This window comes from Delphinus delphis, chromosome 11, assembly GCF_949987515.2.
Source record: "Delphinus delphis chromosome 11, mDelDel1.2, whole genome shotgun sequence".
NCBI classification, from domain to species: domain Eukaryota; kingdom Metazoa; phylum Chordata; class Mammalia; order Artiodactyla; family Delphinidae; genus Delphinus; species Delphinus delphis.
In genome coordinates, this window is record NC_082693.1 from 60,960,201 (window position 1) to 60,984,737 (window position 24,537).

The 24,537-nt window shown below is 33.8% G+C and overlaps 1 protein-coding gene across 2 annotated transcripts in view; it reads left to right on the top strand.

Moving 5' to 3' along the window:
• Positions 1 to 24,537, top strand: part of ZDHHC17 (zinc finger DHHC-type palmitoyltransferase 17) — a 136,006-nt gene that overhangs the window by 39,265 nt on the left and 72,204 nt on the right. For both annotated transcript variants that reach the window (XM_060025290.1, XM_060025291.1), the window contains exons 3-7: positions 2,907 to 3,029; positions 10,487 to 10,564; positions 11,158 to 11,302; positions 16,362 to 16,426; positions 17,075 to 17,237. In XM_060025290.1, the coding sequence (XP_059881273.1) occupies positions 2,907 to 3,029; positions 10,487 to 10,564; positions 11,158 to 11,302; positions 16,362 to 16,426; positions 17,075 to 17,237 (574 nt within the window). The remainder of the gene's footprint in view (positions 1 to 2,906; positions 3,030 to 10,486; positions 10,565 to 11,157; positions 11,303 to 16,361; positions 16,427 to 17,074; positions 17,238 to 24,537) is intronic.

The following is a 24,537-nucleotide window of genomic DNA, read 5'->3' on the forward strand; positions in this document are numbered from 1 at the left end:
CCACTGCAGGGTCCACAGCTAGGAATAGGTCTGTATGCCTGGTACCCAATGCATGGGTGGGTGAGACTCTCCCAGCTCTCTTGGCCGATGGTGCTGGATCCCATAGTGCCCACAGAGGTCCATGGGTAGAGGCTGAATTATTATTGTTGGAGGGGGCACAAAACGATGAATGTCTTCTTCCACCATGATGGTGATGTCACTCTGCAGTCCATTTCTAAATACTCTTTTTTTCTTCCATTTAATCTTGTATAGTACCACATTGTTTTAATTATTTCTTAGTCTTCAAAATTGTCTCAGCTATTCTTGGTCTTTTACTCTCACAAATGAATTTTAGGGTTCTACTTGGGACATTCATGAGATATTCATTTGGGGTTTTAATTAGAATTTCATTAAATTTGCAGATAATTTTGGGGGAAATTAGGGTATATATTTCTTTAGGTCTTACTTTAACGTCTTTCATTAATTAACCTTATTTACAGTAAGAGTAGTATAATTAAATATGCTTCCTCATTATTATTTTAGATAGTTTAATATTTTATGTTACAGTGGTATGGAAATCTGATCCTAAATTTATTTTATTTAGATACTTTGTTTTCATGATTATTTGGCTGGAAAAAAGATAAATCTCACAAAGATACATGATTCCCTAATGGAAGAATTACAACATATGCTGCATTTATTAAGTTACAGTAATTACTTTTCAGTACTATTCACTAAGTAAAGATTTTACTAAACTTTACCTTGTAAATGTACATTTTCTGATGATAGTTCTTGCAAAGTAATCAGGTTTTGACATTTTTGTAATTACAGCAAATGGGTTCACACATGTTAGAAAATTGTTTCAGAATTTTTTAGTATGCCCACATAAGAATGTTTTTACAGTTGTTGTATAAGATCTTTCAGAAACTGTATTGTATAATGATAGAAACATTCTCCCGTTGCGGAGCACAGGCTCCGGACGCGCAGGCTCAGCGGCCATGGCTCACAGGCCCAGCTGCTCCGCGGCATGTGGGATCTTCCCGGACCAGGGCACGAACCCGTGTCCCCTGCATCGGCAGGCGGACTCTCAACCACTACGCCACCAGGGAAGCCCCAAACATACAATTTTAAAAAAATATTCTCTTTATAGTAGGTGTTTTTCTGAAATGAAAGTAGTTAAGTTTCTCACTGTGTCTGAAATACCCTCTTTGCCTTGAAGGGGAACAGACTGACTATCTTTACCTTTCTTAAGAATACAGTGGACCACTGAACAGCACAAGTTTGAACAGCTTGGATACACTTAAATGCGAATTTTTTTCAACAAATACATACTACGGTATTAAACAGTCTGCAGTTGTCTAATCCACAGATGCGGAACTGCAGATATGGAGGGCCAGCCGTAAAGTTATATGTGGATTTTTGACTGCGGGAGGGTTGGCGCCCGTAACCCCCATGTTGTCCAAGGGTCAACTGTATATGGTTGATAGCATACCAGTCACAGTTCTTTGCCATCGCTACCTGTGCCCCGCTCCCCAAAAAAGCCAGCAGATTTGAAACACTTGTCTTTTTTGTTAAAAGGAAAATGCATACTCACTTTCAAATGTTAGGAAAGTAACCAGCGATTCTCAGTATAGTTAAAAAGATTTTTATCATCACTTGTCTCATTCAAAGTGTGAGGTAGATTCTGCTCTTTAAGGTAATATGCCTAGTTCACTTAACTGGGCACATGTAGACAATTTTCTGACAAAGAACAAAGAGCTGAAGGAACTTCTGTCATCTCCTGTGAATTGTGGAACTCTTGTTCTTCCCTTAGGTTGATTTACCTTGTGCGTGTGTGTGTGTGTGTGTGTGTGTGTGTGTGTGTGTGTGTACGTGTACACATGTAGTACAGAGCCATTGTAGGGCAGCATTGAAGGCTGCATTAAATATTAGTGCAGCTTAATTTCTTTCTCTATTAGCTAAGACACGAATACAGTTTTAATATTGGCTTCTAATGTTCCTTTATTAGGCCACCTTTCCCCCAACCTCACCCTGTGGTATACCTCCCCATTTTGGAGACCACTTTAAGAAATTACAAATATAGTCAAAGCTCATTTAATTTGTTTTTGTGTCTCGTATTTCCAAGGATCCAGTATTTTGTTTAGGATGAAGTTGATGGTTTTTGAGGCTCCATGATGGATTCTTAGTGGTTTGTCATACTGTTCTTTTTATTTTTGCTTATGCTTGAAAATTTCCATAATACAAAGTTTTAAAAAATATATATGCTGCCACAGAATGACCAAAAACAGGAAGGGAGGTAAAGGTCAAGTTATTTGCGTGCACCTTTCTCCTTTATTAAGCGTGAACGTCTTTCCTCGAATTCTCCCAGTAGACTTTCTCTTCTGTCTCATTGGCTTGAACGCACAGGACTCCTGCACCTGCCCTGCTCCCACCCCTACACTTCCTTTCTTATTTGCCTTACGAATTTTGAGGCTAAATTTGTAAATAAAGAATCCTGAGGTTGTAAGACATCCTTTTCTCAATGCTGTTCTAAATCATTGATAAACTCTTTGTTACTGCTTCTTTATGATTTAATATTTTTTAACATAGCTGTATGTATTTTTATAAGCTGCCTTAAGTGTTTTGTAGAATAAGTGGTGATATTAAGAAAAATAAATAACTGATAGACATTTTATTTACGTTATCCTTTTCTCTTCCACTTCATGAGTTATTACATTCTTATAGATGAAAAATTTTTAATTATAAAATGGGTTAGTAATAAAAACTGTTGGAATATTGATATCTTTAAAGTAACATTTTATATTGAGAAAGCCATTTTAATTTCCAGGTTTCAAAATGGAGCATTAGTTTCTTCTGGAAATGCTATTTTCAGCTTTAAATTTCTTGTCAAATAGTGGTAACAATCACATGTTTTCTTTCTTTTCAAGATATGGAATATATGAACGCTGCCGAGAATTGGTGGAAGCAGGTTATGATGTACGGCAACCAGACAAAGAAAATGTTACACTCCTCCATTGGGCTGCCATCAATAACAGAATAGATTTAGTCAAGTAAGCATTTCTATATTTTAGGTAATTAGTTATTACTATAAAATTATTAGAAATAATTATAAAATATATAATTTCTAAAATTCATAGCTTTTAAAATGTAGATTCTGTGTCCTTTTTTCCTGAAAAAAATTGTTTTTAACATATATCGAATGCTTATTATGTGACAGATACTATGCTGAGTGCTTTTCCATGTATATTTCCTTAAATCTTAATTCTTGAAGTAACCCTGTGTGAAAAATAACAATTTTTACTGCTGTCCTAATGATGTGGAAACTGAAGCATAAAGAGGTTAAATATGCTACCAGTGACATAAAACTGATAAAGATTGGAGTCTGGACTTTAACTCAGGCAGTCTAACTTGTAGCTTACATTCTAAATATGAATTCTACGGGTAAAAGCTACAAAAGGAAAGAGAGGAGTTAATAATAGCAGGTAATAATAAACTAATTTCACACCAGCATAACTGAAGAATACTTTATATACTCAGTATAAATTATTTTTATTACTTACTGTTCATCTGCTTGTTCAGTAATAATAAGAGGTGGTTAGATAAGCAGGAGTCAGGATGATAAGGAAGTGTTAGTAAATCTGGCTGAAATAGTCTCTGGCAATTTGGATATAAGATTTTTAGATAGAGACATGAATCCGAAATGAACTGCTTGCAGGTGTGCCTTTTAAGTACAGCGTACAGAGTCTAGAGACAAATAGGATGTTAATATCAGGTAAAAGAATTTGCCCTTAGAGTACTAAAGAAAGATTAAACAAGTAATAACTAACACATTGAAATCCATGAATCACTTTCTTCCGGAGAGCGTATTTCCATTTTATTTGCTCCTTTTTTCCCTTCTTGTATTTCTAACCTTTCCTCTGCCTGCAGTATAGGTCTCTTGATGTCTAAGTTCTGTTTTTGTTTGTCAGAAAATGTTTTTATTTCATCTTCATTTGTGAAGGAAATTTTCACATGGTATAGAAATCTAGGTTGGCTGCTCTTTTAATTTTATTTTTGTTTTTTACCCATTGAGAATATCATCCCACTGTTTTCTGGCTTCTGTTACTATTGAGAAGTCAGTCTAAGTATTACACTTTTAAAGACTTTTTTTTCTTTCTTTCTCTTTTTCTGGCCGCTTTTAAGATTTTTTTTCTTTGTTTCTAGTTTTCTGCAGTTTCATGATGATGTTTCTAGGTGTGGATTTCTTTTATTTACCCTGAATAAGATTGCAAGAAATTCTTGATTCCGTGGATTAATGTTTTCATCAGTTCTGGAAAATCTCAGCCATTATTTCTTCAAACATTGCTTCTGCCCCATTCTCTTTTTGGTCTCCTGGAACACCAGTTAAATGTATGTTTGACCTTTTCATTGTATGCTGTGTCTCTTATCCTCTCTTCTGTGTGTACTGTCCTTTTCTTCTCTGCTTCATTCTGGAAACTTCTGACTTATCTTCCAGTTCATTTATTCTCTATGTGTAATCTGCTGTTAAATCTATTCATTGAGTTCCAATTTTGTTTATTTTTTAGTTCTAGAATTTTAATTTTTTTTTAAACTTGCGTTATTTGATTCATTTGTTGCTGTACTTTTCCATCTTGTCTTATACTTGAAAATATAGTTATTATATAATCTGTGTCTGAGAAGATAGCATTGGGAGTCTGTGTGGGTCTGTATCTGTTATATTATTCCTTTGTGTGCCTGACTATCTTCGAATGTATAATAGACATTATGCTTAAAAACTTATTTGTTGAATAATTTGAGGCCTAAGATGAGAAGATACCATTTGTTTCTGCTAAGCCCAACTTTAATTTAAGCCTTTAGATTTTCTGGATCACTCAGGTGGCTGAAGACCATGCTAGAGCCAGGTTTACTTCTGTTTCTTAATTACTCCTACAGTGCAGCTTTTTGGGGTCCCAGCCCTTATTTTGCTTTTGTCTGCTTAGCTTGCCTCTTGGCCAACTCTTCTGTATCAGCAAATTGTCTCTAGGGTAGATGGTGCCCAAGCAGTTTTCTAATTTCTCCCAGTTTTAATCTCCTGAATCTTAGCCAGGTAAATGCTCATAATCTTCTTAGGAAATATTTGCTTTTAGGAAATATTTCTTTATTTTGTTGAGCTTGTTTTTAGTTTTCTTTAATTGGAGGGTTGGTTCAAATTATCTAGCCTTCTGTAGTATCTGTATTTTTTTAAATTACTGTTACTTTAATCAAAATAGTGCATAAACAATTTTAAAAAATCAAATAGTACTTAAAAACTTACAATGGAAACAGCAGTCCCCCCCCCCCACCCCCTGGGTCCTGTACCTAAGAAGTAACTATCTTCAGTACTTTAGCTGTTTCTTCAGTACTTACTCTTGTATATTACATTTTTATGTTGTTACTTTTATCTAGAAAGTTATTTTCTTTACACAAATGATAGCAAATGCTTTTCTGCTCTTTTCATTTAATTTATGTATCTTCAAATTTTTTCATATCAGTGCAACTAGAGCTACATCATTCTTTTTAAAAAGCTGTATAATGTTTAATTGTATTGACTTAGTTTATTTAATGGTTTACCTATTGGTGAACATTTAGATTGATTCTAGTGTTTTTACTATTTTATACAGTGTTGTAAATAATACCTTGTTCACATACCATTTTGCTTATGTTCTTATATATCTGTAGAATTCTTAGGAGAAGGAAAGTAAGGAGGATGAATTTTGAATTTTAATAAATATTGCCAGTTTTTGTGCTGTTTCTTGATTTATCAGTTATTATATTTTGACTTTCTCTTTTGGGATAACTAGATGTCCTAGAACACCTCACCACTAATACTTCTTCCTCTGTCCTCTTTATAGTTTTAGTTAAATTACTATGCAAAGTTTAAATTGTTGTGCATATGTAAATTATCACTGATGAGCCCAGAAGTGTTCTATGATATCTGTTTTTTTCCTGTAGAATTTTTATTTTTGTCAGAAGTAATAGTTGCTTTCTTTTTTCATTTGTTTAACTTTATGTATATTGGAACTAATTGTTCCCATACTCATAGACAGAACTGTAAAACCCATCTGTGTATGCAAACAGTATCAAATAATTTATTGGTTCCTTTTTTGGTGGAGTAGGTAGGATGAAATCATTCCTGAATTTCTCCATCTTTCTGTTCCAGCCCAGACTGCTCTTGAGAGCTGCGCACAACAATTGTCTTGAGACTTACCTTTGCAATCATTCTGGGAAATCCCTTTGCAATCATTCTGGGAAATCCCTTTGCTCCAGTGTTGGTTTCAGTTTCCTGGATCTCAGGTTTTTCTCTCTGTTGGTTTACTCTCTGGTTTTAGTAGAGCTCGTTTTTCAGAAACTTTCTGAGAGAGAGTGCTTGGGAGGTAAATCTTTTGAAGTTACTATCTCTTCTGCCCTCAAACCTTATTGGTTGTTTGGCTGAGTGTAGACTTCTAGATTAAGCTTAGTTTTCTCGGAATTTTAACGCATTACTTTATTATTTTTTTGCTTCAAGTGTTATAGTTAAGATATATTTGATCTCATTCTGTTGATCAAAAAATTCACATTTGTCTTGTGTTTAAAAATAAATAAGAAACTCTAAAATGAGAAATACAGACAAAAAGTCTTGATGTTGCCTGCCTTATGGATTGTTCCACCACTTATGGGCAAGTGAGGTTACAGAATAAAGTCACTAACTATAGAATGGGTTAATAACTACAGTGTCTGTGTATATTATGTCTTCAGAGGGGTAAACTTAATTTCTTTTTTTTAATTGGGGCATAGTTGCTTTACAACGTTGTGTTAGTTTCTGCTGTACAGTGAAGTGAATCAGCCTTATGTATACATATATCCCCTCTTTTTTGGATTTCCTTCCCATTTAGGTCACCACAGAGCACTGAGTAGAGTTCCCTGTGCTATATAGCATGTTCTCATTAGTTATCTATTTTGTACGTAGTACTGTAGATATGTCAGTCACAATCTCCCAATCAGGGGGGTAAACTTAATTTCTTACAATTCGTAGTTTAGCAAGTTACTTTCCTAAAACAAACATAATGGTGAGTAAATGCAGTTTTCTATATTAACTGGTATTTATAGCCTCAAGATTAATTTTTTACTTTTCAGTCTAGAATTACACCCTTCTTAGAAGCTACAGCGTATTACTATTTCATGGATGCTGGCAGAAGATACATGACTCAGGTAGAGACCAAGGACTTTATTATTCATAGCACAGCAAATAGCATGAACATCATATTTGCATAGCTCCCTGGGTCCTATGGGAGTGGCTTGTTATGGTCAATGCAGCACACACAGTGGATATTCATTGCTTTTATAGTACATGGGAAGCAAAGTCGCTCTTTGTCCCAGAGGGAGACGTTACCTCATCTCTCAAGGTTGCTTGATGCAAACAGAACTCAGAAATGGCCTGTGTAGAGTGGTCAGGACCTTGCAGTCTTCTCATATACTCAGCAAGACATATGGGAGCCACCAGAGACCCATGGAGAAGTGTCCCTTGTAACAGTTATGTTCCATCAGGACGTACTGTAGGAGCTTGCTTCAAGCAGAGTTAGTTGGGTCACTTTTCATGCTGGTAAGATATTAAAGTAAGTATAATTTGGAAAGGAGGAGACCTTCACCTGGCCTGGATGTCTTATATTCCTAGTGTTTTCAAGTGGAAGTCTTTTAACTATTTCTTAGATTTTACCCTGATATAATGAAATAAAAAGGATTAGTGCAGGCTTTGGTCTTCAGCAGTCTCCTGTTACTTCAAGATTCTTTGTTAACAACAGCTAATAATGCTTGTAGTCTCTGTTTGATTTCAAGTCAAGGTGTTGTTAATGAATATGGGGCTTTGTTAAAAAATATGTAGCTTATAATTTCTAAGAGCACAGTGTGTGTGTGGCTTATTCTTCTTCCCTGGCGACATATAAGCTCTTATTCTTTATTCCCCACTTTGTGAAAGTTTACATTATTGTGCATTGATATGGTCCTTTTATAGCTATTGTGCTTTAGGGAGATGTTCTTAATTTATCTTCTAATCCTTCTTTTGAATTTCTAATTTTATCTATGGCATTTTCAATTTGAAGCATTCTCTCTTGATCTCTACCCCCCACCCCACTTAAAAAAAATGTTTTGTTCTTATGTCATGAGTATATTATCTTCTCTTATTTTTTGGAGACTATTTATTATAACTTTAGTTTTTTAAGCTCTTCTCTATATATTGTCTATTTTGGGCTTCTTCTGTTTATTTTGGTCTCCTTCCATGTTTGAAGCTTTCCTCAACTATCTGGTCATGTTTGACCATTCATATTTAGGAGAGACATAACAAAGCTGATTGGAAGTTGTGGGACTTAGGAACCTCCCAAATGTCCCTTTAGCATGTAAACTTTCATTGCAACGTTTTCAGTGTCCCATGTGTTTCTGTGATGTAATTCCTTGAGTCTTAAATTTCTCTGGAAAGATGCACTGAATACACCTTTTGGCAAATACTGAATGGCTGAATGTTAAAATCAACAGGAGCATGAGAAGTTTAGAGACATTAGAATGAATCTGAACTTTAATAGAAGAGTTTGAATTATCACTATAATAATATTAAAAATTTAAGTAGTCACATTTTAAGATGACAGTGCACAAAGAAAACTAGTCTAGCTTTGTCAGCTGCTTGATTGCTTCCATGTCACTAAAATGCCTATTGTGATGCTAAATACACACTCACTTTCAGTGAGAATATAAGTTAGAAAACAACAATTTTTCAGCAGCTTATATTGACTTTGAACCAGTGTTTCTGTTTACAGTCCAGCTTCTTATTACTTTCTTTTGAGGTGACTATTGCCTTTAATCCCTTAGCCTTTCTAGGGTTTTATAACATATTCTGGTTTGCTTCTCATTGGTGTTCTCCTCTGGAGACATTTGGGTTTTAGCGCTTTGCTTTTCATCTTTCAAGTATTTGTTGCTATCTCTTGTTCATTGATATTCTCTTCTCAAAATCTAGGGATCATTAGTACCCGCAAGTACATTTCTTGATAATAACCATCTTATAGTATTGCAAGGAGGCTTGAGTTTAAAAATAAGAATTATACAATCTTCTCAGAATTTTATAGTTTGAACTAGGGTCTTAAAGCTACAAAAAAATAACATGTTATAAAAATATAGTATTTTTCTTCCAGAGGTTTACAATGAAAAGGTGATAGAAGTTACTCTTCTTTATCATGCAGAAAAAAAATTTCCCCTATCCTTGTTAAAAAAAAGTTGTACTTTAGAACTAGTTTGGAAATCACTCATTGCCATAGTCCTAGCAAGGATTTGAAATGTGAGTAAAAATACGTCTCAGGAACACAGATATATTAACTATAGAGAAGGTAATAAAATTGCTTAAGAAAACTTTCTAGTTGGAATTTTAAAGAAAATATTTCCTATCAAAGCTGTTCTTTGGCTGTGCTGTACTTCTCTTTGGGCTCAAAAAATCATTTTCAATTATTGCATTAATGTCTACTGGGTACCTTAAGAAACAGTTTAGGAGCATTTGAATGTTTGTGTTCAGACTGTCTGATGTTTTGGACTGGAAATATTTTAGTCTAGAAATATTTTAAGTTACTTCAAACTGTATGATAGAGTGGAATTGGGCCCTTCATTGCATAATGCTTTAAAAGCACCAACTTAAATGTATAAAGCAGAAAATATCTGAATCAAGCTTGTAAGTACTGAATATATTAAATGTTTGGAACTATGAGCATTAAGAGTGAATGCATTAGTGATCTAAAGCAGTAATCACTTAGAACAGTTTAAGAACCTCAATAATATACATATGTCAAACATTTGCCATCAAATGCCTTGAAATCATTTGTATTCAAGATTCATTGCATTGATCAGTTCCAAAACAAGCATTATATAAGCAGCTAGGTCCTGTTCATTTCAGAGAATATCAAGATGTTATGACATGAATATAGTAAGAAATGAGGTTGCTGTTTCTTTTTAAAGCAACTCAGCTTTAAAAACATAACAAATAAGGCATCATAAAGAACGTTTATGTTATACTTTACAGTGTATAAAACTCTTTCACATATGTTGTTTGATTTAATCTATAGTAATCTTGTGAGGAAAGTAAAGCTGAGCTTAAAAAGCTGAGCTTCTACCCATGGTAGGCTATGTGTCTGGCCTGCTCTACAGCTGTTGTAATTCCAAAATTCTACCTGATGCTGCTGTAGGATCCAAATCTTTGTGGTTCTCTGACTGCCTTCTTTTTTATATGATTGTTATTTGGCTTTGCTATTCTTTATTGTAATTTAAAAAATTACTTTTCTTTTACTTGTGGAACAAAAGAGAGTGATATGTTTGATGTAAAATTCTGCTAATGTATTTTAAAAACTCACAAAAGATTGTTTATTGTCCAAGGCATAAACTAGCATGAGATCTAAAATGAAAAACATTTCTTTATTTTTCATACAGTTTCTTAAAATTGAAAATGAAAGTTGTCTTAATTATTTAAAATTTTGTCTTATAGATACTATATTTCGAAAGGTGCTATTGTGGATCAACTTGGAGGAGACCTAAATTCAACTCCATTGCACTGGGCCACAAGGTTTAAATTTAATTCTGGATTTTTTTTTCCCCTTTGGTTCCTTTAGCAATCTATAACTAAGTAGCTTTAAAAAGAATATGAGGAAGTGAATGGGAGAACTTGTTATGCCAGTAATTAATATCAATAATGTGCTAATGTATTGCTGTCCAGTGTTACCTGCATTGGAAGCAAAGTTTATTGTCCAAAGTGTCCTTAAGGAATTAACCATGCTGATATTAATCCAGTTAATTATAAGATGGTGTTAAACTTTGGAATACTTTTGCAGCCTACATATGTTTACAGTGAAAGAAGTATCTAGTTCATGGGACAATTAAGGTCATATTGGAATAGGATTAATAGAATATAGTAACTATTTATTACATATTTAAAGAAGTTATGAGTATCTATAAATTTTCAAAAACCGTTTATACCAGTTAAGACTTAAGAACATAAAATCCTAAATGTGTCTTGACATATACCTATTTTAAAATAACATAAAATAAGATTTGTGTAATCTTTTCCACCATTACCCTATTTTTTAAAAAAAGATCTTTCCAGAGTTTCTTGTTTGAAATAACTTTATATATTTAAGTGTTTATTCTTTTACGTTTTAGACAAGGCCATCTATCTATGGTCGTGCAACTAATGAAATATGGTGCAGATCCTTCATTAATTGACGGAGAAGGATGTAGCTGTATTCATCTGGCTGCCCAGTTTGGACATACCTCAATTGTTGCTTATCTCATAGCAAAAGGACAGGTAAAAAAAAGTCACAATGGGGTAGATTTTAACCAAACGTTCTTCATGGTTTAAATACCTAATATTATTGGTGTTAACAAGTGTAACAGTCTAGTGATATTTAAATAGTACTTTCTGATGGATGAAGAGAATAAATAAATATATAGTTAGTTTGATATTGAGCTGTTTAATGTAGTTAACATAAAAATATGAAAACCAGTTATGATCTAGATAATGATCCATTAAGGTGGGTTTTTTTAATTTCCAGTAGTGACAGAGATGAATTCCAGAAAGTAAGGGAGAAATTTTAAGTATCTATTTTTTTCCCTTAATTACATCTTTTGAATATATCATCTGAATTCATTTAAACTTTTTTGAACATATTACTGATTATTTTCTGTATTAAGTCCCTCTCAAGGGGGATACATTCCTTAAGTCATTTTCTCTGTTTCTGCTATATAAAATACTGCTTCTTACATGTCAGAAAAGTTCTCATGATTTAAGTGATTCTTCCTGATTTCTCCTGAATATGTAGTGACTATAATCATATTAAATATTATCAGTTTCTGTGTACCATGATTTTCATTTGTTTCAATAACATGTATTTTGTTAAAAGTAATGTCACTCAGTTTTTCTTTCATGAGTTTTCTCTCATTGTACTTAAACATTAGTTTTATAGCTAAGGAACTTATCATAAGAGAAAGACAAATGATTTTAATTCAGTGCTATTAACATATATTTGTTATTTCAATTTAAAATATTAGATTTAGAATTTGAATAGTATTTATTTTATGAATCCTTTAAGGTATTTGCTGTTGGCAGTGACAGCCAGTGACAGTTGTGTGTTGTACACTATTGCTAAGGAAAAGAGGCATAGACTGGTTAAATTAATTGCTGGAAGGGGGAGTTTATTATCCATTACTGTGTAAACAGACTACCCCCTAAATATAATGGCTTTAGAACACAACCAACCATTGTATTTCACAATTCTGTGGGTTGACTGGGCTTGGCTGGGTGGTTCCTCTTGTGATAATGGCAGGGGGCTGCAGTCGTCTGGGGGCTCAGCTGGGCTGGAGGATGGCTCACTTGCATACCTTATATCTTGATAGGAATGGCTAAAAGGCTGGGCTCAGTTGACAGCTAGGCCTCTCTCTTTTTCCCCATGCAGTCTTAGAATTTCTTCTCCAAGATACCCCTCCATGTGGTCTCTCTAGCAGGGAAGCCAGACTTCCTACATGGTGGCTCAGAGTGCCCAAAAGAGCAAGAGCAGAAGCTGTCTGACGTTTTGAACTGGCATAACAGCATTTCTGCTCCATTCTGTCAGTTAAAGCAAGTAACAGTGCCAGCGCATGTTCATTGAGGGAGCACAAGGGCGTGAATACTGGGAAGGGAGGTTTATTAGGGGCCATCTTTGGAGACCAGCTACCACAAGGGATCATCTTTGTTCTCCTACGGTTCCTTCTAGACTGGCAGTTGAAGCAGTAGATGGCGCTGTTGCACGTGGCATTGTCTTCAGTGGCCTTCTGTATTACAGATATAAGTTTACAATACATGTTCACTTTTTTTCTTCCAGTTTTTAACTGGGTAGGAAAAGTGGTGTAAAGTTTTCACTATTTTTGTTAGCTTATTGATTTTGGAGTTTGGATGTTTCAGTAATCATTTTAACTCTGACATAGTATGTAGGCTATAAAATTCTTCAAGGGCAGAGATTTTTGTCACAGTACCGCTTGTGCAGTAAATGCATGATAATGTTAATAAATGTCTGACAAGTAGTTTTCTTTTTCATGAGTAAGAGTTTTTTTTTCTGCTTAGAAAAGTAACACATACTTATTGTAAAATATTCAAACATAATAGAAGAGTATGACTTAGAGAATGAAATCCCACCTCTTCCTTTACCTCCTCTCCCCACTGAGATCACTTCCTTTAACAGTTTAGTTTATATTTTTCCAGACTGTTTTTCAATCTATATGCTAAAATATTGTAAAAGAAAACCACTCTAATGTGCATTACATTATACTTGAAATGGATACCAAAGTCCTTCTCTGGCCTATTGAACCATGTGTGGTCTAGCCCGGATACCTCTGATTTCATCTTCTGTCATCTCCCCCTCACTACTGCTTTAACCACACCCGTCTTCTTGCTGTTCGTTGAACAGCTCTGATAAGCTTCTGTCTTAGGGCCTTTGTGCTTGCTCTTTTCTTCTGCTTGGTAATTCTTTCCTCAGTCACACAGTTCTCTTTTTCTCCCTCACTTTAATCAGATGTTTGCTCAATTTTTATTAGTTCTGATTAGTTCCCAATTATAAGCAGTAATAAAATTAGTATATTTCTAATTTCTTCGTTCTCTTCCCTGTCTTACATTGACATTAGTCAATTATACTGTTTTTCTTAGTGTTAACTTGTTCTGATAAATTTCTATTACTTGATTTTTCAGCTTTAAATAATATCCTTTGACTCATAGCTATTACAGATTAGGTACTCATTATACTTTCTTTTCAGCCTTTTTCCATTTCCCCCCATTTTTGGTTAATTTTATCAAATTTACATTCTTAGGGCTTGTGACATTTCCATTCAGTTTGTCATTCTATTCTTCACAATTGTTTCATGTTAGTTATACTGTTAAATATATTCAGTGCTCACTACCAATTCTTTTGGATGATTTTCAGGGAAAAAAAGGGGAAAATGCTAAGTAATGGAGCCCTGTTGATCATGGAATTACCATAACCTTTTGATCTGGGCTTGTTAATTCTTCCTAATAGAGAATACTCATACGTCCAGGCTGAACTTGGAAAAGAAGTACCAAGTTTTAAATCCCGACCCAAAGAAAGAAAAGGTTGAATTTCATTTTTCTTTTAGTACTCTACAGATGTGGCATAATTTTACATTTTTTATTTTACTTATTAATATTTTAAATACTGTCACTTTTTAAAAAGGATATGAAAAGACTTACAACTAAAAAGGAAGAAGAAACTTAAATATAAGAATTTACATGTTTGCTTTAATTGGACATCAAATTTAGTTGAGCTTTCTTCAAACCAGGGCAGTGAAGGAAGTAAAATAAGTGACAGAACTTAACTCTCGTCTAAGAAACAAGGAAGTATGTCATTTCTTCAGAGAAGATTTTTTTTTAAGATTTTTAGTGGAAAAAAATCAACATGTATAATGTAACTATTGAGTGAGGTTACATGAGATGTTCCCAACAACACGTAAAATAAATTTAGAAATAGATGTGTAGTGATAAGGCATAACATTTGACTACAGTTTTCATGAAAGAGACTAAAACTGATGATGTCCAAGGATATGTGTTGTCACTTGTCAATGTAGTCGTTCTCAGCATTTTTTCTGCCTCAATACATTTGGATATTTGAGACATACTCCCATCAGTAATAGTAGCTTACAGAGAACTGCTACACAGAGTTATGAAGTGTTTTATAGTGTACTCACTATAACTCTGTCCTCTCTCCACTGACTGGTAAATTAGATAACATAACTTGGATAAGATCTGCTGGTTTAATGTAATCCAGGAATGGGAGATGGGGAAGGGAAGAAGAGGAAACTTAATATTTATTGAATGTCTGTTGTGTTCCAGGCTATGGAATTAGTTTGCTTTACACACATTATTCCATTTAATCATCACAGGGGTCTTATGAAGCCATTATTTGTATTCACATTTGTAGGTGGGAAAGCTGAGTTTCAGAGAATTAATGTAATTTTGCCAGTTTTATAGTTATTAAGTGGTAGAGCTAGGAATTCAAAATCATGTCTGTCTTATTCTAAAGCCCATGCCTTTCCGAAGTCTGGAAGAGTAGATAGATAAACATGTCTTTTCATTTAACAAATGTTTTTTGATTATCTACTCTTCTGGGCACTGAGAATACAAAGATGAATTTAAAATAATTTCTGTCTTCAAAGAAGTCCTGTTCTAGTTAATGAGACAGGTGCCTCAGGCAGATTGGAGTGGATCAGGAGAAGGAATTTTAGGCAAGTGAAACTGATAGAATCCCTGATACATCAGCCTGTCTTGAAAGGAGATTTAGATAACTTGAGAAGAGTTTTGGTTGAACAGGTAGTAGTTTTAATTCTAATTTGCTAAAAAGAAAGAAAAAGAAAACTAAGCAAAAGGGAGAAAAAATGCAGTACCAAGGAAAGCAAAAAAGTTGGGTAGGAGAGGAAAGTAATCATAGTTTACTACATACTTTGTTGGGAATAGTATTCATATATATTTATAGTAATGTAAATATCAAATATTTATAGAACCAGAATTACAGTAGATCTTTTCAGAGGAAAGAATAGGAAAGGTGCATATTTGTGATGGGGCAGTGAGAAGAAAGAGAGAATTTGCTATTTTACATATTGAGGATATGGAAAATATGCATATTTAGGGTAATGCCTAAAACTGAAAAATCAAAAAGTAGCAATTCAGGTATCATATTTTAAACATGTGGAGGTAAAGACCAAAATAATGAGCTAAAAAAAGTGAAAATCATGGGGAGTAAGACAGAGGATTGCTTTATTACCTTGCTTTTTCACCACAAACTTTGTAGAATTAGTTAATTCTAAAAATATTTATGTGTAGTGATAGTGATAAAAAGCAAACAAACTTTTTTGAATCTGTTGAAGTTTATTGAATTTATTCTTTGTTTTAAAATGCCTAGGAATAAGCAGGGTTTTATTATTCCCTCCTATCATGAATTAGTATAAATAAGTTTTTCAGAGACATAAGTCATTTATTTAATCGATCCTTTGTGGGTGAAAGATCAAGAGTATGTTAAGATCTTTAAATGAAAACATTGAAAGGCTGAGTGAAGCATCTTAAAAGGGAAAACGAGAAATAGAAGTTAATTAAATATTGAATATACACTTAATATATGTCAATTAGATACTTATATCCACATTAATTAAAATATTCAGTGATAATAGTTTTATTTTAAAGTTAAGAAAGAAAAAGTTTCATAAATCACCCTCGATTGAGTACTGTTATTACGCTGGCTTCTCCTGTGATGTGTATATTATATTTTTCTCAGTAAATTTGGCAGGAACTTAAAAGTTTTTACTGTCTGACTTTCTTTTTACTCTATCAGGATGTAGATATGATGGATCAGAATGGGATGACGCCTTTAATGTGGGCAGCTTATAGAACACATAGGTATGTAACCATTTATAAAATACTTATTCAGATAACTTTCAGCATAATAAAATGTAAAATAAGTGATGAGAAAAAGCAATTAATGTTATACTCACTAATATTTAAAATTCTTATAATGAGTACATAGTATATAACATAAATTACCTTTTTGGATGTTTTGAGTTTCTGTGTTTACCTTTATGTTGGTAATTGTAGTATCCTTAAGGTATTCTTCTTTTAACAATTTCCAAGAATGGAGGACGTTACCTTCTTTTTAAAAAGTGACTCATTTTTATGTGATTTGCATATTGGCAACTTTAACATACTAATTAGTAAGTTGCCTTAAATCATTTTTGGAGCAATCTAGATTTAAATTTTTAATTGTTTAATTATATAGATATTAATGGCATTAATCCCTAGGTGAAAAATAATAAATGTCAGGACGAAGTGTGCTCTCTCTTCGAAGTAGTTTAGGTTATATGGTGTTGCATGTATTTAACACTTCATATTAAGAATGTTGTCTCATTACTCATTATAAAATTGTTGAAAATAGGTTAGAATAGAAGTGTTCCAAGATGGAATGCAACCACAATCAGTTTAGTATCTGTAATGATTTCTATAATTGAAATTAGGGTTGTTGTTGTTGTTGTGTTTTTTTTTCCTTTTCAGTGTGGATCCAACTAGATTGCTTTTAACATTCAATGTTTCAGTTAACCTTGGTGACAAGTATCACAAAAACACTGCTCTGCATTGGGCAGTACTAGCAGGGAATACCACAGTCATTAGTCTTCTTCTGGAAGCTGGAGCTAATGTCGATGCCCAGAATATCAAGGTAAAACTAGCCTGTATTGATTGTGCTTTGTGAAATGTGGTTACCAAGATGGGAATTCCTTAATAAAATATAGGTTTTTTAAGAGACTTTCAGAGATGGAAGAAACTTCTCATTTAAGCTCAACCCTTCCATGCAAGAATTCGTTTTGAAAGACTGGTTTATTTACTTTTGTCTTTTTAGTATTGGAGTAATTTTCAGATTTTGGTGACCCTTTCATTAGTGAATTCTTATTGACTTTTGGAAATTAAATTACATAATCTGTTTTTATAGCTGAATAGTTTTCTGGTTTCTTTAAGAAGATCATTGCAGAGAAGCACAAGTTTATATCACAAGTATGCATAATAACTTTTAGTAATTTTTTGACTTGGTCATTGATTGTCTCATTTTTTTAAAGTTCAAGACCTTTAAATTTGATAATCACCTTCATGATGTTTATAGGAGAACTCCTCTCCCCCAAATGCTGGACTATCCAGGAAAAATATACCAAAAAATTATACAAAATTATCTAAGAGCAAAGCACAATTAACATTTACACTCTGAGCATTTAGGAATTTATAAATATTTTATGAATACCTGCAAGAAAATGCTATTGGTAGTCTTAAATTTTGGTTAACCATTCTCATTTTTAAAGCTTCAGAATCCACCATGTCTTCAGCAACAGACTCTTTCTGTGAAATGACTTTAAAGTTTTAAACATCATCTTTTAATAATGTGCATTCATAAATATCTTTGTGCCCATTGACAAATTTTCTTTCATTTTGACTATAGACCGTAGTATTTTCTGAGTCATACTTCTTAAATTTGTAAGGAATATGTGCTAATTAAATATGAAAGGAGTTCGAGTCATATAATAATCTAAAATGCCAATCAAAAAGTAGGTTATCTCCTGCTGGATCAGGGCATCTTTTTATGTTGCAATGAATAGTTCTTCCTCTATCTGATTACTCTAAGAAGAGAAGGTTAAATTACTAAAATAAAATAGTTTAAATTTATTTGCGATTATAACCAATTTTTATAAATGAGTCTAATTAGTTAAAAGTAAATATCAAATATCTTATTGGAAACTGTAAGAAATTGAGAAAACCATGTATTTTCTTTTTTTAAAATTTCAAGTCTTCGTGTTTTTACCCAAAGTGATCAGAATGGTCTAGTATCTGCTAGTAAATGTATGGAAAGAGGAAAGTCAACTTACCATAGTGCCTGACGTGTGATGGGCGCTCTAAGTATTTGTTGACTGACTGAAGATTTGTGTAGTCTTGAGCTTTAACTCTAAGCTAGTTTTCATGACTATGCTAGCATAACTCTCTGCCACTTCTGAAATCATAGAGAGAAATTTTTGCTTTTCCAAACATTTTTAAATAGGAAGTTCTGAAAAGTTCCTAACACTGTGATTGGTAAATTAGGCTGACCCCAAGGCCTAAAGTATAAGAAAGGAGGAGTTTGACTAAACCTGACCAATGTCCCCATGAGAAAAAAATTAATGAGATGACCTTATGTTTTATTATCTGAATTGCTTTAGAGTGTTATTTTTTCATCTCTTAGCTACTAGATAGCCATTCCTAAAGTGAGTCATGCCCCAGGAATACATTTCTAGTATTTAGTGTTATATTTTTGAAAAAATAGAACCAGTTTTCACTACAGCAAATAGTGAGTCTCCATAGAGTTTGCCAAAAGTCATATAAATATATTGAAATTACATTTGTACCAAAGAATTATGACAAGATGACTGCACAGTTTTGGAATTTGAAACTAGTAGTAGTTTCAAATATACACTAGTAGTGTATATTTTCAGAGCATTTAAAAATATCTTTTCTTACCATATAAAATTTTAGATAACTTCTCTTCATTCATGAACTTTAAGTATTTGAGGTGTGGTTTGTAAGTTTAATGTCTTTTCAACTTGTACTCCACATTAACCATTATATAAACTTTTGATTAGTCTTAGTAAAAGAAATAATCTATAATGAATTTCAACAGAAAGGTAATGGTAAGAATGGAGATAGTTGAACTGATTTAAATGGTTCAAACCTTGTATTTTTAATGTTTTATAGGCTCAGCACATGAATTATTTGGTACCAAGATGGGATAAACTGGAATGCAGCTTCCTTAACTAGTACAGTTCATGTGACGACCTTCCAGAGTCTATCGTGTCAAATAATTGAGCTAATTATTGTACCTATAGAACTTTTACTGAAATACATCTATTTTTTTTGTTAACTTTCTTTTTATTAATGTTTTAATTTTATCTGACTGTATCATCAAGGTTGGCCATTAACAAAAAGGAGTTATTTTAAATATAATTCCTTGCTAGCTCTGGAGTAACATTTTTTTTTAACTTTTTATGAGGTATAATTGGTATATAACATGATACAACTTTCAGGTGTACAACATAATGATTTGACATCTGTACACATTGCAAAATGACCAACAAGTCTAGTCAACATCCATCATCATACACAGTCACAAAATTTTCTTTTTTCTTGTGATGCAAACCCTCAAGCTTTGCTCTTAGCAACTTCTGAATATGCACTATAGTATTATTTTTTTAATATTTTTAAAAAATTTTGGCTGCACCGGGTCTTAGTTACGGCATGCAGGATCTTTATTGCGGCATACAGACCCTCTTAGTTGCGGCATGCGGACTCTCTTAGTTGCAGCATGCAGGCTTCTTAGTTGCGGCATGAGGACTCTTAGTTGCAGCATGCGGACTCTTAATTGCGGCATGCGAACTCCTAGTTACGGCATGCATGCGGCATTTAGTTTCCCAACCAGGGATTGAACCAGGGCCCCCTGCATTGGGAGCATGGAGTCTTACCCACTGGACCACCAGGGAAGTACCTGCACTATAGTATTATTAACTATAGTTGCCATTATGTACATTACATCCTCGTGACTTATTTCTTTTAGAACTGGAAGTTTGTACCTTTGACCCCCTTCACTAATCTTCCTCACTCCCCACAGTGCACTGCCTACCTCTGGCAATCACCAATCTGTTCTCTGTATTTATGAGCTCGAGTTTTGTTGTTGTTGTTGTTTGTTTATTTTTTTTTTGATCCCACATATAAGTGATATCATATGGTATTTGTTTTTCTCTGTTTGACTTATTTAGAGTGACATTGTTTTTAAAGGAAATCAAGTCTAAAGGAGTTGCTTCAGTTGCTCAGGGAACATTTATACTTTCAGAGTAAAAATAATCTTTTTTAACCACACTGGTGTAAAAGTAGATTTTTGTTTAAAAATGTACTTTTAATGTAATTAAAAGGACGAAATAAGTATCAAATACCTTTGCTACTGGAATCTGGCTGATTCCTAATATACTGAAGTCTAGTCATCACCTTCTAGTGGAAACCATTCATTCATTCAACAGATATTTGTTTAATGCTGGGGAGTCAGTGTTTAAGATAGATGAAGTCCTTATTCTCTCAGAACTTATACTGTATTGAGGAAATGGACAATAAATAAATTAAAAACACATACACATAGGCAAAAGTGGTCATGACGAGGGGTAAGGGGGCCACATCAGGTGAGAGTGATTTGTGAATGCCTCTGAGATGACATTTGCTTTCAGACTTGTCTGATAAGGGATCAGTTATGCAAAGATACATGGGAAAAACCTTTCCACATAGAACAGTGGTCCCCAACCTTTTTGGCACCAGCGAACAGTTTTGTGGAAGACAATTTTTCCACGGACTGGGGTGGGGGGCAATAAATGTAATTCAAGCGCATTATGTTTATTGTGCACTTTATTTTTATTATTACATTGTAATATATAATGAAATAATTCTACAGCTCACCATAATGCTGACAGGAGGCGGAGCTCAGGCGGTAATGCAAGCGATGGAGAGCGGCTGTAAATACAGATGAAACTTGACTCGCTTGCCTGCCGCTCACTACCTGCTGTGCGGCCCGGTTCCTAACAGGCCACAGACCAGTACTGGTCCGGGGGTTGGGGACCCCTGATGTAGAGGAACCTACACATGCAAGGCCCGAGGCCAGGAATAAGCTTACCATGTTAGAGGTGTAGAAATGACAGCTTTGACCAAGCAGTGAGACACAGAGAGAGAGAGACAGGTACAAGGCCATGATAAGGAACTTTAATTGTATTCTCAGTCAGGAGAAATAGTTGGAAGGATTTATGTAGAATGGTTATATAATCTTTGTGTTTTTAATATTTTTTTAAAAATTACTTTGGTATTTGAAGAATGTATTGAAGAATTAAGAAAATGGAAAGGGGCTTCCCTGGTGGCGCAGTGGTTGAGAGTCTGCCTGCCGATGCAGGGGACACGGGTTTGTGCCCCAGTCCGGGAAGATCCCACATGCCGCAGATCGGCTGGGGCCGTGAGCCGTGGCCGCAGAGCCTGCGCGTCCGGAGCCTGTGCTCCACAACGGGAGAGGCCACAACAGTGAGAGGCCCGTGTACCGCAAAAAAAAAAAAAAGAAAAGAAAATGGAAGGCATAGATGAAGATCAGTTAGGCTCTCATAATAAATCAGGCAAGTGATGATGTTAGTTTAGCCTATGATTGTAGAAGTAGTGATGGAGTGAAATGAATGGATTTGGAAATGATAGTTTAGAGTAGAAAAGAAAAGGTAGATTAGAAATGAAGGTGAAAGAAAAAAACATCGATGACTTAGGTTTTGGTTTGAATAACTGAGTGTCTTGTGATATGTATTGAAGTTGTGAAGATGGAAGGAAACAGACTTTTTTGGGAGTGAAGGCAATAGAAATTGGTTCTGTTTTAGTCATATATAATTTGAGGTGGTGCGTTTTAGCTATGTGGAATGTCAAGCTAATTAAGTAAACTTAATTTTGAAAGTGAAAAATTCATAAATAAATAAAAAACAACCAACCTAGATTTTTTGTCCTAGAATTTGATAAAGTCGATTCATAGCTGTGTATTTTTCCATTTTTCATTTTAAGTCTTGAGAAAGAAAATCTGGTTGATAACCATAAATTGTACCAAGATGGAGCCTGTAAATCTGGATATGGCTTTAATAGCTAGTAAAAGTTACATTCTTTAAAGAATATGAAAAATTATATTTAGTTATAATATTTATTAATTGGCCCTATTTCTTCTAAAATAGCTATTTCCTAAATAAAATTAAGCTTAAGTTTCTTAGAAATCTGTCTTGATATCCTTGTAAATTAGTTATTTGAGTAAGGGATTCAATTCTTTTAATATATAAACAAATGATTATTTTATCAAAATAAGCACTTATCTTACAGACAATAAATATTAAATGATAGGTGACTTTAAAATGACTACTTTGATCCTTAGAAGGATTAGGAATGGCCATAAACCCTTGATTAGAGGTTCTTAATCTGGGACCCAGCAGTGGATTTTGGTTAGGGGGTGGGTCCATGGACTTCTGAAATTGTTATAAATAAAGTATCAGCACTTTTCTGGGGAGAGAGTCAATGGCTTTTCATCAGACATGACTTAAATTAGTTCAAAAACCATGGCCCCAGATACTGGTTACATAGAATAAATTCATATCTTCTGAAGTAATAACAGTGAGGAGGGGGAGTGATTTGGGATACTAAGACTTTAAGAAAAATGACCTATGCAGTAATCCCTTTTCATGGTAGCATCTCATTTGTGAATTTAAAGAATATTTCACCCCCTTGCACATGCTTTTGGTTGATAAGTTTAGATGAACTGAGTTTGGGGAGGGCAGTTAATCCGAGTGCTGCCTACGCATTTATGATTTTTCTTTCTAAAGTTATCAAAGGACGTAACTTTTAGCTTGTGCAAAATATAAAATTACTGAGCTTTGTTAATTAATATATTGAAAAACGCTTATATGGTTTCTTGAAAAGAGGTAAGAAACTATTTTCAGAAAATATCTCTTAAGTACCCCACCTAGATGGTCTCCAAGGAATAATTTTCCTTAGTTTTCATAATGAATTTCCACCTCACTTAGGCAAAAAGTGATCTTCCACCTGCCACGTTCCATAATGTTTATCACACCAAACCCCTGAAGAATTTCTTTTATTACCAGTTAGTTACATAGTCTATAAATACTCCATGATTCTTGTTATTACTGCTGTTGTTATTATAATTTACTATTTTGGCTGACACATGGAGTGTTTAAATATAGACTTGACTTGGAACCCTGGTTTTAGTATAATTCTTTAAATTAATTGCTTGTTTATTTTACCAGCTGAATAAAAGAACTGTATAAAAGTAGTCAGATGACTAGAGGAGTAGTTGAAAGATTGCTTAAAGCTCCCTCCATCTTTTTATCTAGGCAATCCTTAGGTGTCACATGGCCCTCTAGTGGAAGGGATGCTCAGCTGGACCGAGGCAACTGCAGGATATTCTCTGGGAGTTGTTACCCAAGGGATTGCTTTTATTCAGGTAATCTTTTAGTTTGGATTAATTAGCTGGTTCTGACAACCTAGGTGACATAGAATTTTGGAATAGGTAAGGAGATATTTTAAAACAAATATCCCTATTTGTGGAAGACCCACCTAGATTAGCCCATTTCTTATTAAATACTATTGATCTTTTTATTAAAGGATTGGTTAGGCTTTTTGTTTTTATTGTTGTGTTGTTATTGTTGTTGCTCTTGGTGGTAGTGGTGTGTTTATTTTGTTGTTTGGTTCTTTTTATTTTTCAGTGTTTTTTTTTTAAATTAAATTGTACTCCATACTTGATTAATAATTATCCCTCATAAGTAAGGAACCCAAGGCTCCTTATTTCTTTATTTTCATCCAGTTTTTTAAAATAAAATTTTAACATGTTTTTTTCTTTTTTTAAAGTAATTTTGAATATTCATCCATAATTCTTGAAATTTTGGTAAACAAAATTATTAATTTTACTTTTCTGTTTAAGGAAGAATATAAAGAGTGGAGAATATTAAATAGAATAAAAATGTAGGTATCTAACTTGCAAAAGGAGAAATAAGATTTTAAATTAATAAAGGCAAAAAGAAGCATAGATCTAGAATTGGGGACACTCATTTCTTGTTTCTTACTGCCTTTAAAACATTTTAGTTCTGTTATACTCTTTGGAATTCTTTTTCTTGCAGTTAAAGGGAGCTACAAGTCTATAATGTAAGATTAACCATTTTTTGTTACTACCCGTGTTCTCTTTGGAAATTTCTGGATGGGTGAATGAATTTAACATGATCAAGAATACCAATATAACAGTAGAAGTGGAAGTTGACTTTTCTTTTTCTTCCCTGTTCTTTTCTTCAGACTTCGTTCATCACTGAAATTAAACTGAGAGATTTCTGGCAGTTTGGTATTACAGCAGGATGGTTTGTAGCAGTAACTATTACTAATGAAACCCTTAA